At 38.8% G+C, this 14103-nt stretch overlaps 1 protein-coding gene across 5 annotated transcripts in view; it reads left to right on the top strand.

Annotated features, from left to right (window-relative positions):
* Positions 1–4678: 4678 nt before the first annotated feature.
* Positions 4679–14103, top strand: part of LOC103711297 (transportin-1-like) — a 60759-nt gene continuing 51334 nt past the window's right edge. For 4 of the 5 annotated variants that reach the window (XR_005507409.3, XR_015971111.2, XM_039117058.3 and 1 more), the window contains exon 1: positions 4704–5052. Coding sequence is in view for 3 of the 5 variants with exons in the window: in XM_039117058.3 (XP_038972986.2) it covers positions 4873–5052 (180 nt within the window). In the remaining 2 variants the exon portion in view is untranslated. Of the gene's footprint in view, positions 5053–14103 lie in introns of all 5 variants that reach the window. The other variant, XM_088706729.2, reaches the window with a different exon arrangement.

Here is a 14103-nt window from a genome sequence, read left to right as displayed (position 1 = left end):
AGCTTGCTGCTGATACTAATTGTTGTCATGATTTTTTAATGTTGATGATGTCGTTTTTTTGTGGTAGGGCTTTATTGGAGGGCAGTAATACTATTAGTCAAGTTTTATAGACCTATTAGGTGATCACAAATTAGAAGGTAAACAAAAGTAAGTCTATTCTAATGCTTCCTATATTTTTTGATTCTATATTGAAATAAATAATTAGTGGGAGCCTTTAATTGGAGGTTATGACAGACCTTTTAATTACATTGTGGTCATTATGTCTTCTAATATAATCCTTAGGAAGGATGCTACTCTGTGTATTGACATGCTTCATAGGAAATTGATAGTGGGATGTGAAGCCATCTCTGTCAAGATGGTTGAGTTGCTTTAAAATCTATTTCAAATTCCATCCCAAATTACCGATGGCTGTGACTTGAATTCTGTATAGCATTCTTAATGATATAACAAAGCTAACTCGAGAGTTTATCCATGCATATGCGAGCAAAACTCTACCAGACATTATCTTGCTTGAGAGAAGTTTTTGTTGCCAAAATTTAGGAGAGGCTTATGCCCCCGAAATTTAAAGTGTGCTAAGCATGCAATGATGGGCAGTCTCATCCTAGATATTTTGCAAGGTAAGGATTTCCTCTTGTCAAGCTTGTCATTAAGAAAATACTACCCTATGACAACTCTAGATGGCTAGAAACCACACCATTTCTTGTGGTGTTCATATTTCTATCTTGCTACTGGCTAGACAGACTCAGGCTATAGCCTATGAGGATTATAAACATCTGAGTCTAGCTACCCTGATAAGCATCAAAGGAAGCTTAGTAGCCTCTTCCACCAGAGAACTTTTACAAAATCAGTACTGATGGTTCCTTTATGGGGCAAGAGCCCTCATACGAGCTGCAACAGTTTGGCCCTCGTTTTCTTACTATTCACATCACATCCAGACCAATATTTATGATTCGAAGATCAATCAGTGATAGGTGTTAAAAGGCCATCTAGTATAGACCTAGTAATTGCAGTCTTAGAAGGGACATATTTGGTAGGTCGAATAAGAGATTTTGGAAGGATGTAAATCTTCAAGTACCAAGGTGTACATTGAGAATGGACTAGTAGGATGAAGTACTTAGCTAGTAAGATGGAGTTGTACTTAGCTAGGCCAAGTTGCATTCTAGCCTCTTACCAAGTGTCAAAGTTGGCCAAAACATCAAGATTTCTGGTTGACACACCAAGGGTTTAGGCCAATATACCGAGATGGGTGCAAGTTGAAATGCCAAGGGTGCAAGCTGAGTGGCTATTATAAATTGAGGGGTACAAGAATTATCGGCCTTGGAAGAGGCCTTAGTGGAGCAGAGTCCAAGAATGGTAGTTGGCCAGTGGCTATCACAACCTGTGCACGGAAAGAGTAGTCGAATTACCTACTATGCATGGTAATAATAGCCCACGTGGCATACAATAGCAAGAATGAATATCTACGGTGAATAGTGGTACCCATCTTTTCACTATCCATGACATGAGAGGAGGAGTAGCACTACTTCTTATGTAGGATAATGGTGGGCCATGTGGTATATAATAGCAAGGATAAATATCCAAGATGCATAGTGCCACCCATACCAGTTAAGTGAAGCAATTTATAAATATCAAATTATAATTCAAAGAAGAGACCTTTCGACCCATCAATGAAATTAGTTTATTCTTAAATTATCTTTATTTTTAAATTTCTTGTTCTTCATTTGCTAGTAGGACTTTAATTTATCTATAGGAGTACCAGTAGATTACTTTGATCGTAGCTTTTGCTATATCCAATCCTGCTCTATCCTTCTTCTTTTAAACAAGCAGTCTAATGATATTAAAATTCTTAAAGGTCAAGATACATGGAGCCACACTATTTTCTTTATTGTCCTTTTATCATCACTAACTAATCTAATGTTAGTGGCACATCCACATACAATCTAGTCATCAGACTTGTTACCGCTCTCTATTAGCAAACTAGTTTCTCCGGCATGCCTGTCTCTCTTTAGATGAAAAAAAAGAGAGCAGGAAACACTTATATGCTCAGCTTGAGTTGGAGGAGTTTGGTATATAAATGTTGAAAGTGACTGCCAAACTCTTAATAAATTGCTCCAATCACAGAAGAACATCCTTCAGCATATAAGCACTATTTTAAGTGAATGTACATCCCTGTGATCTAAATTTAATAGGATGTGATTTTAACGTGTTTTATGAGACACGAATCAAGTAGCGAATTGGGCCATTAATAGAGGGAGGACTAATGATGATCCTATAGTATAAGAAGGTGCTATCTTGTTGAACTTGCGCATTTGTTATATGTTGATAACTATGCTCACATTTTTGGACATATCACTTTAATAAAAAAATGATAAATAGCCATTATGATGTTGCAAGGACAACAAACATATTCTGTAGACTATGGAATTGAAATACTAAGAAGTGTAGCACAAGGGCTAGAAAATTTATTTGAGTTCTTGTACAATTATTGTAGAAAATGCTTATGTATGCTGCATGAAAATGAAAAACATGAGAACGATAATAAAATTATGAATTTTATCTTTTCTTTAAAAATATATATGCTATCTTCCCTCAAAAAATATAGATATCGTCGTTTTTGGAGAAAATATCATACTTTTTGTCCACTATAGCGTGAAAGACCCAACCTCTACTGTATTTCTATAGTTCAAAGTAAATATTTACTTGCTTTTACAAACAATATGCATATGAAAATATTATTTTTCTTTTACAGGACTATCCTGCTTTCTTCTACAGCTTTCACAATATTAATTACTCAACCTTTTTAATTTACTATTGTCTAGATAATGAGTAATGATATGGGCTCCTGTTATATGTACACGAACAATTCTTTTCCTATGTGATAAGAGAGAATCAATGCAATTTGCAAGATTTGTTGCCAGATACCAGAAGTTGGTTGATTAAAGAACTACTAAATCAGTGGCTGTGACCCAGTGAAATTTTTATATGCACACAAATGGCATTTTAAAGCATATTTTCTATTATTATTGTGCCTATCATCTACATACTCCCATGCATCCAAGAGCAAACAGTTTTCGGAAGACGGGCGTAGCCCATTGATTTGGGGCCGAGGAGGGACTCAAAACATTTTTTTTTTTTTTTTGCCATTCAACCCCTGATAATTTTATTAACTAAATTAGTCGGCACCAATATTGGTGAAATTGGTATCGAGTATCGTACCAATTGTCTGCAGGACGAGTCTGTACGAGCCTGCGCAGTACCATGCCGGGCCGGGCTCGTATCGACATAGTAGAAGAGAAGGAAAAGAGGAAGAATGAGAGAGGAAGAAAGAGAGAGAGCGAGGAAGAGAGAAAGGAAGGAAAGAAAGAAAGAGAGAAGTCGGTCTGAGCGTCTGGTGAAAGCCAGAAAGTCTCCGTGTGGAGGAGATGGAGGCCGGAGAGGCAGAGACAGGACCCGAATGAGGCTTTTTTATTTTTATTTTTTAAAGTTAAAGTTGGTAAATCTATTAAAATAAGTGAAGTAGGTAATGAATTTGCTAAAATAAAAATAAACGCATTTCTCATCAAATACGAATCTAAAAACATGATTTATATCATAATTGACACCAAGGTGGAGTTCGCCCCTAATAATAATATATTTGTCATGACTGATTTACTAGGTAATCCATTCCGCGTATATCATACCCAAAGACACCCATGCGTGATGAGACGTAGTTTAGCAAGAAATCTGACGGCAGTCCCTCCATCTCGGGTGGTTCTATATACACCCCCCCCTATTGCTCAGGACACCCCCCAAAAATTAAAAAAAAATTAAATACTCTCTACACCCCCCATTTGCTAAGGACACCCCTAAAAAATTAAAAATTCCTAAATTACCCCCCACCCTCCCCACCCCCTCACCTAAATTGCTCTCTACACCCCCCAAACCCCCCCCACCCCGCTCTTCCCCTCCAAAACACCTCGCCAACGCCCAAAACCCCCTCGTTCCCCCTTCTCCCTCTCGTCGCCGGCATTCTCCCGATCTCCGACCACCTCGCCGGCTTCTCCCGGAACCACCTCGCCGGCTTCTCCCGAAATTTTTTTTTTCACGGTTCGTGCTCCGTTCGGCACTGGATCGCCGAACAAAAGGCTTCTGTTCGGCTGAACAGTGCCGAACAGAAGCCTTCTGTTCGGCCACCCTCAACCGAACAGATCTGTTCGGCTGCACAGTGCCGAACAGAAGGCTTCTGTCCGGCACTGTTCAGCCGAACAGAAGCCTTTTGTTCGGCGATCCAGTGCCGAACGGAGCACGAACCGTGAAAAAAAAAATTTCGGGAGAAGCCGGCGAGGTGGTTCCGGGAGAAGCCGGCGAGGTGGTCGGAGATCGGGAGAATGCCGGCGACGAGAGGGAGAAGGGGGAACGGGGGGTTTACATCCTAAACGATGTAAATGGATCGAGGGGTTTAAGGGGGGTTTGAGGGGTGTTTTTTTTTTTCCTTTTCAAAACGAAACGGAGGAGGAGGAAGGGGGGTGTATGAGAAAATTTCAAGGGCAATATGGTAATTACACTAAAGGTTAGTTTGGGTATTTTTTTTTTTGGTTTTTCGAGGGTGTCCTTAGCAATAGGGGGGGGTGTATATAGAACCACCCCTCCATCTCGCTCAGCCTTCCAATTTTACCCTTCTCCGCCCCTATAAAAACCCTCTTTCCCCTTTTACCCCCACCGTCGCTTCACAATTTCCGTCACCGCCGCTCGCGCTCCCATCATCCAAGAAGCGCCCCCTCCTCTTTTTCCTCCCACAAAACCCCCGCAAACCCCACTAACCGATACGAACCCGAAGATCCTTCCTTCCCATCCTCTCCCTTTTTATCTCTGATCGGCGGCGGCGGCGGAGCGATGGCGGCGGCGGCGGCTTTGTGGCAGCCCCAGGAGGAGGGTCTCCGCGAGATCTGTGGCCTCTTGGAGCAGCACATCTCCCCTAACTCCGATCAGCCCCGGATTTGGCAGCAGCTCCAGCACTACAGCCAGTTCCCCGATTTCAACAACTACCTCGCCTTTATCCTCGCCCATGCTGAGGTCTCTTCCTTTGCTGCTTCTTCTCCTTCTCCTTGCCTTTATCTCTTTTTTGCTATGTATGTGATTTCTGTCGATTTTGTATTGATCGAGATGTTTATTGGTTACTTCTCTGATGCATGATTTGTTAGGGTTTTGGCAAGTTTTGGTTGTAATTGCTGATTGTGGCTGTATGGAGTGATTGCGTTGCTCTTTTATGAGTTTGATTTGATAATGATGTGAATCGAGAGCCTTTTTGATTATGTTTGCGGAAGAAGGCATTGACTATAGAGGTTTACGGGTGTCATGTGATGTTCTCTCTTTTTTCCCCATTTATAAATGGTTTGAGATGATTGGAAAAAGCTATCGCGATATATACTGATGGGTAATGATGATTGTTGTTGAGGAACTATATGAAAATAGATTTGTAGAATTTGCGTGGTTGGATTTTCAGTTTCCGTGCCAGGATATTGCGGGTTTTAGTATCTAGATGGGTAATTGTTTACGTGTCAAAAACCTGGGCGTGCTGGCTTGTATCAGCTGCTTCATGCCAATTCAAACGAACTTTCTTTTGCTGGTTCACTGGAAAGTTGATTGTATGAAGCATATAATGGAAGGTCTACTGGTGGTAGTAGCAGTCTGTATTATAGTTTCAGTTGGTTTGGCATGTTGATGGTGTAGGCCTTGTAGTGTTATTAGTACTCTTGGCTAATTTATTTTTGTTGCTCTTTAGTCTAACATTGCTAAAAGATATGAAGCCGCTGGAGGCAAATGGAGAGTGGATGATTGTTAATTTGGCCATTGTACTTGCTGATCTAAGATTGAATCTTTTCTTTACCCTTATGTTCACTCAAGGCTAAAAGTACAGTTTGGTTCAGATGGCTGACATGCTGGATATATGTTGAAGTTGATTGAAATTATGTAACTATTCACTTTTTAAAATTTTGGGCATGCTATAAATGCTATTTTTACGAATTTTGTTGTAGAGTTCATGATTGTGATATAAGCATCATTATATAAAATGAATCATCCTTGTGTTTTAAGAGAGGGTGATGGAGGGATTAGAGGTTCTAGGAATAAGAAGGAAATCTTCTAAATTTAGGGATGAATAAGGGAAAATTGCATTTTTGAACAGAAGCTGTAAACCCCTTCTAATTAAAACAGATAGGGAGAGTGATGGTGAGGAAGATTGGTACATAGTGGTTAATTGAAGACATTTTAAGGAAGTGATGATGTGTCAGCTAGGCAAATGTAAATGTTTTGTTCCTTTTGTGAGGTATTGTTAGTAATGAGGTGCTTTGGTAGTTATGAGGTAGAGGGTTGGAGGTTGATGATAGAGTTTATATTTGGAAGGATTGTCAATTGCTGAATGTAAGGTAGCTTTTGGAAGGATAGTCAATTGCTGAATATAAGGTAGCTGGTATATTAGCTACATTTTTTGCATCGCTCACTTGAATATGAAAATTATCGATTATTCCGGTGGTACATAGGTGAAAGTGTTTAGCTCAATCTAAGGTTTGAAGCAATGTGTTAAATACCAATTGGGTGGTAGGGGACATAATGTCTTGATCCAGTATGATTTGGAGGCTTGTTATATCTCACTCCATCACATGGTAAGGGTATTGTACTGACTTTAACAATTTACCATGTGTCAGTATGGGCACATTGTACTATATTATGTTGGTAAAGTACTGATACAAGTCTTGATGTCAAATCTTAAAATATAGGTTTAAATACTATTTGTTTCTGTCTGTTTGAGACAAATTTCAACAATTTCAGTGCCAATTTACAGTTGAGACATTATAAAAATATCCCAAAAATTCAATTAAATTTAGGAAAATATTATAGAAAATAAAAAATAAAAAGCCAAAAAGTATGTTAGACAACATTCTGTAAGTATATTATATTGTTTGGGACCTTTGGATGCATTGTTGTGATGGTTTCCCACTATAGTTATTATAAAAATTCTATAAATAAAATTTAAAAAACATGCCCAGAGTGTAAGATGTTGCTATTTGATGATGACATGTTATATAATTATTATGATGTCAATAATATTTGAACTCTAGGATTGCCAGACCTTTGTCAAATAATTAACCAAGATTCTAGGTTGCTATTGATATTATTTCATTTCTCTGAAAACAAGACTAAAATGAAGCCTAGGTTTCAGGATTTGGGTAGTTTGGCTAGTTTCGGTTAGGTTCGACCAAAACTGACTAGTTCCTGTCCATTTTGGTGGTCTCAGCCAGTTTTGGCTGAAGCTGATTTTAAACTAGCCATGAGATGCTGTTTTAGTATTTACTATAATGTGGGGGTAGTTTCTTTATTTCTTTAACTAGCAGGTAACCCATTCTATGTGGTGGGATTAAAAAAACATATGCAAAGAAATTTTATTATAATTATCAATAAAAAATAATAATATCAAATAGATACTATAATAATTGACCGATATCAACTGTAATTTTTATAGAAAAAATTAGCAGGAATATGGTACATAGATATAGCAGTTATTTGTCCTCACAAAAATGCAATTATAATTAATTTGCTTTTGTAGAGAAAGTTCTATTTATCTTTTTACATTGGTTAAGGAAAGTGATGGAATCTTCATTTCTATGTTGCTTTTCCTGTTTCATCGTTGCTGGAGGTGAAAAGAGAAAGAAAAGGTTGAAGAATTTATTAGCATTGGTGAGAAAAAAATAAATAAATTTGACGGAAGCTATATTTTTCATTTTATGTCATCTGATCTGGGTTCATTGTACATAAAAAAAATTAAGTTAAACAATTTGTAGTGTCACCAACATTTGTTGAACTTGGTAAAAATAATAGCTAAAATATATGCTAATATAAAATGTTATAAGTAGTTAAGGAAAATTAATGAACAAAATAAGTAATGCCATGGCATAGTATTATTAAAGCTTGATCAACCTTATTTGGGTTCTTTTTGTGGGCGGTATTGGGAACAGATGTCTGGGAAGGTCATGACAAATTATAAGCGATGATGGTGTGATAGTAAAATTGGAATAATATAAATATTTATTGTTATTATTTTTGATGATAAATACAAATGAATGTTATAGTAAGAAATTGCTAATACTTGAAATAGATGACCTATTTGGAAGTTTCTTTACTGGAATTTCTTCCTGGAAGAGGTCTGACTGAGCATGCTTTTCGAGGGTTGAAATGTCTCTTTATTCTTAAATTTGGGATGAAGGAAGGTTGGCATCCGAACTTTGAGATAAATTAGGCATTTGGATCCATCATTTTTAAAAATTTTAGCCGCTTTAAAATGGATCCATCATCTTAAAAAAATTTAGCCACCTTAAAACCAAGGGTATTACTATTGAAGTATGAACCCATAATGATTTGGAAAATATGGGTGTGATTAAAGATCATTTCAATGAGAGACATGGTTGAATATTAAGGTTAATTTTGCACGCCATACATGCTTAGTTTTGCACGCCATACATTCTTAGTTTTGCACGCCATACATGGTTAGTTTTGCATGCTGGCTACCCTATATATCAAGGTTGAATTCATGAGGCCCTGTCCTCTCCAGATTCAAAATTAAACATACTTGGAAGTTACATCCAATAATGGCAAAAGCTTGAATTTAATTGTACATAGTTTTGCATGCTAATTACTCTGAATATCAAAGTTTAAGTGCATGAAGTCCTATTATCATGAAGATAACAAAATCAGTAAGCATGAAAGAGTGTGGCTGCAATGAAAGTGATTCAAAGTCTTATATAGCAAAAAGGCTTGTTGGACCTTCTATGACAGCAGTGATTCTTTCAACAGTAACCGCTCCGACATATCTCGCTGCATATTTGCAGTCACCTTTGCTATATTCCTTCATGACATCAAATATAATATTAACAATTTTAGCTCTCAGAAATTTTATTTCAACATGCAATAGAACACCTGAAATGTATTACTAAAAAAACTTACAAACGTCGGCCAAATAATGTGGAGTTTTCTCCTTCTAAAACTCCGAGGAAAAAGCAAAAAATGCCTCAAGGATAATGTGAGTCTAACATGTAAATGCCCACCAGCACATAAGCAACCTATCCAAGGTCGGCGGAACCGATACTGGGTACCATACCGGTTCTCTGGTGGCACAAGTTGGTACGGGCCATGCCGGACTTGTATTGACGGAGGAGACGACATGCAGACCGTGGGAGAGAGGAGAAGAGAGAGAGAGAGTAGGGGTAGAGAGGGAGGGAGGCCGGAGAACTGGCCACGACCTCGCTCTTGTGGCCTCCGCCGGCCTTCCTCCCGCAGCCTCCATCGGCCCTGCTGGCCTCCCATCCTCTCCCTCCCCCTCTCCCTCTCTCCCCCACTTGCTCTCTCTTTCCTTCTTCTCCAGCTCTGGCAACAGTTTTCGTTTTCGTTGCCGGAACCGTACTGGTGAGCCACCGGTATGACTCGGAACGGCCGGAACCATCCGGTTTGGGACTGTTCCGCCGACTCTGAACCTATCAATCTTTGATATCAGCATAAATCGAATGAATATAAATCTATAAAGCCTCAAACCTTGGCTGTTCTTACTGTGATGAACATAATAGGAATACTATATTCCATAGAAAAGAAGACTAATATAAGAAGGAAAGAACAATAAGATCTAAATGGTAAAATAAGCTAAACCAAGAAATCTTATTTGTTATCCATTAAAGCTATGAATTCTCAGCATTAGTCAAAATTATAATGAAGCATTTTGACCAAGATGATTTTTTGATTGGCGATGTTCAATGTCAGATCAAATTTATGAAAATGCTGAAAGAGCACTTAAAGCTGTGTAAATGTATTAGAAAATTCTATTGCCATATGAGGAGAATTAAACTAAGAAAAATGAGGCACATGATAAGATTTTATAAAACTACTGCTGCAAGAATGATTGACATGGAAGATTTTTATTGAAAAATAAGATTGGAGATTGGTATGAAGGAATACCACATGCTAAATGTAGGGTTAAAAAAAAAAGAGATCAGAAAGACATCATGAATGCAAGTTTTCACGATGATACAGTAAATGTGAGCAAACTAAAAAGCTTGAAATCTGCATATACTATGTCTTGTTTTCATGTTTTATGTTCCAGCCATGTCCATTTGGTTGGACAGGGCCAAAACACCACCACCTGTGGTAGGCTTACCAGTGATGACCATTCGAGATTTCAGTGAAGTCTAAAGCTGGAGTTCTGTCAAAACATTGAAACAAAAAAAAAAAGAAAGCAGAACATATCATATTTTTGAGTCTTCAGACATTGAATCACCGAGTAATAAAATGCCTTGCATATCTCAAGCCATAATTTCTGCTAGTGATTTGGAAATACTAATCAAAATCGAATTCTAATGTTTCTTATCGCCTTGTATGGTTGTCTATTGAACTCTTTAATCGAACAAAGAAGACTTATTGCATTATCTCCATCTTCCAGCATGCGGCGAACTTACTCTCCACCATCTAGCTTTTTGTATTGGGTCTGATGCCTTTCAAGAGTTCCGACCAAGGTCTTTTCCTTCCTTCTGAGCATGTGAACCCAATGTTCACCATCTCGGTACTGAACTCCATACCAGTACTATTCTATTATAGTGTCGGTACGTCTAATGTGGGGTTTGGTTTGGTGTACCGAGTATTGGTATACCTACCGGTACGGTACAATACGGTCAGTATGTATCAGCATCGACCGGTACGACAAACTTTTGTGAACCTAAGTAATAATAAAATGGAACCCAGTGCATTAAAATAAAGTGCTTCAAATCCAAGCGGAGATTCTTTGAAGAACATAATGGACTGTAGGGTTTTAGTGTACTGATATCAAGAAAGGTGGATGGAGCAAGGCCTTCGAAGAGGCATAATTAAAGGGTGGGTTAAAATTTCTCTCACCCTAACCCTAACCCTAGGTTTCTCACACCCTTGCCGCCATACTCGGGGCCCAAGGATCCAAGTATGCTGGTTAGGGGTGCAATTGGGTGGGGCTGGACCGGGTCATGTGTGACCCTGACCCAATCTGGTTTCTTGTTCAGGTCCTAATATCGGACCCAGACCTAGCCTAATAGAAGATCGGGTCGGGTAGAGTTGGGTCCATGGCTAAAATTTTTGACACATTGGGTCATTCGGGTTGGGTCAGGTTCATGTATATTTAGGTTCCAACCCAAAAAATTCGAATTCGGGTTAGATCTGAGTTGGGTCCAGATCGGATCTTGGTCGGATTCTTGTACTTGTCATTCCTTGTGCTTAGTTTTTTTTTTGCATTGAGTGAAAACTACATAAAGCAAATTATACAGGACCATACAAGCGAAGGTGCCTAAGGACCAAGGATTGATGCCATTACAAACTAACCTAATAATGATAGGCTCAACCTTGTTAGCTACAAAATTTTTTTTTCTGTTCATGTATACAATAAATTTTATCTTGAGTAGAAAAGAATTGCATCTGTGCTAAATTGCTAATTATTTTTACTCAGCAGCAATATCCCTTGAATGTCTCCGGGTACTCCTTTATCATTTCATCCAAGAGGAATAGTTCTTTCAATTCTATGAATCTTTCTAGAACATTTTTCTCTTGAATATCATTCAAAAAAGTTTCGGATTTCCCGGTATTCCACCACACTATCCAATTAGGCCCGCTCTCTCAGGAAAATCGCTCTCTGAACGACTCCTGACTCGACTACTAATTAAATAAATGTGTTGATGTCAGGGGGTACAACCTCCCGAACCCCCCGGATGGCACTGTCCGCTACGAATCGTCCGTGCGTGGAAATTAGCCCACCTCAAAAAATTAGAACATAACATTCTATTTGTTAGAATGCATGTACTACTATTTTTTCTAAATATACTACTAGAAAAGCATACATGGGCTAGGAATATAGTTTTGATAATGACACATGGCAAAGTTGATAACGATGTACCGTGTTTGGTTGGGGTTGGGTCATAGGGTAGGAAACCCAAAATTACCCCAACAATCAAACAAGTTGGGTCGGGTTGGGTTAGAATTTAGGAAACTCAGACCGACATTGAAAATGGAACAAGTCCAATTTTAGAATATGACTTGGCCTTACGTGTCCTTAAAATTCGGTCGAATTGGATCTAAGCGGCCAGGTTGGGTTACGGGTCAACCCGACCCATTCACAGCCTTAATGCTACTCCTTTCTTGACCATAGAGAGGGAAAAAGGTGGGGAGGGAGGAGAGGTGAAGAGGACAATTGAGGCTCTCGACAGTTGGATCGCATTGCTAGCCTTATGCCATCCACTAAGTGATCGAGCAAGATGGAGAAGGAGAGAGGAAGGGAGGGGAAGGGGGCTAGGGTTTACGGGAGACACGACAGGTGATTGTGGCGATCTTCACTATGGTAGAGGGAGAGAGAGCGAGGAGAGTGAGGGAAAGAGGAAATGGGAGGTTGGAGTGGTGGGTTTCATCGAAGGTAGAGGAGAAGCAGGGGAGGGAGGCGACCATCTGAGCACGGTTCCCTCATCCATCACTACATGAACTTGATACGGTTAGAGAGTGAGAGAGAAAGGGAGAAGGAGAGGAAAGACATGGTTGAAGGGATTGAGAGGGAGAAAAAGAGGTGCAGTGAGGGTGCGGGATAGGTTGTGCTTGGCCAAACGGGGACCATACCTATAGAGGGGGTGGGGGGTACAGGGTACGGGGTGAGGAGGCTTTGCGGGGGTATGGTGTAGGTGTTGACTCCCGTCCCTTTCTCAGAGAGAGCTAAGGGTGAGATCAACATGTGGTATATGCTAAATGATGCATGTTAAAGGAGGCTCAAGTTGACACGTGGCATGGATGTGTAGTGCTCATATACGGAATCTATTCTAATATGGAATCGAAGGGTTTCGGGTGGGGGGGGGAGGGGAAAATATGTGAGGACCCGCGCGGGTGTGTGTTTAGTCCCACATCAGTTATTCGCTGGGCAGATCTTGGGTACTTATACAAGATCAAGGAATTCAAATAATACCTTCAGCTAGTTTTTTTGGATGAGATCTTGGGTTGTTACAAATGGTATCAGAGTAGACCCGGCCCATGGCCTATGTGGACCAGAAGACACCGTAGCACGTGTATATTTGAGCTGACCATAAGCTGATCGTGGTGTTTGTGATTGAATTTGAATGAATTTGGATTCTTAGCCTGGCGAGAACATTAGGGCTTAGATGGGAGAAGTATGTGAGGATCCATGCGGGTGTGTGTTTAACCACATCAGTTATTCGCTGGATAGATCTTGGGTATTTATACAGGATCATGGAACCCAAATAATATCTTTTGCTTAGCCTTTTTGGGTAAGGTCCTGGGTTGTTACAATCGGGATGGGTTCGAAGGGAGTATTTGGAGGAAAAAAAAGTGCTGGTACTTCCAACGCTTGACACTTGGCGCGCACTTGGGAGTTCTGAACTCCCCTTTAATGTATAGTATAGATTATATACTATCACTTTCAAAGATTCTTATTTTCTTTTTTCTTGATTTAGAAGAAGCATTAGATTATGAACATAAACATTGATGGGCTAAGACTTTGAAAACTTTGCCTATTATTGTATTTCATAAGGACTTATGCAAACAATTTAATAGAAGACACAAAATTCATGTTAATGATATCATTTTTATACAAAACAAATATAACTTGTTTTGCTAGACAAATATAATTAGAAATGCTCAAATTCAATATTTTCATGGATTCTACTTAAGAATGAAGAAGAATATTGGATAAACCATGCACTAAAAAGCTTTATGATTGATAAGCATAATGATTTTTTTGGAAAAAAATGTCGTTCAAGAAACAAATAATAGTATAATATGTATGCTATTACCAATATATTTTATAAAATTTACATATATATGGTACTAACATCAACCTAAATCTGTTGAAACTGCACAAATAAAAACTATATATCACAAAATATTTTAATATTATGTAATGACTTTTCTTGGCTTCTTTATTTTCTATTTGTAATCTTTTTTTTGAATTATGACTGAGACCGGAACAGCCAAAACTATAACTTCACAAGTTGAATTGAACCTGAATTTGAAATCGAGTTTTCAAACCTTGAAATTAATTTCCCCTCTAAATTATTTTAAACCTAATGG

Source organism: Phoenix dactylifera, chromosome 11 (genome assembly GCF_051530095.1).
Source record: "Phoenix dactylifera cultivar Ajwa chromosome 11, Ajwa_hap1_PhDact_Kaust_v1.1, whole genome shotgun sequence".
Classification (NCBI taxonomy): Eukaryota; Viridiplantae; Streptophyta; class Magnoliopsida; order Arecales; family Arecaceae; genus Phoenix; species Phoenix dactylifera.
This window is presented reverse-complemented; position numbering and strand designations above follow the sequence as displayed.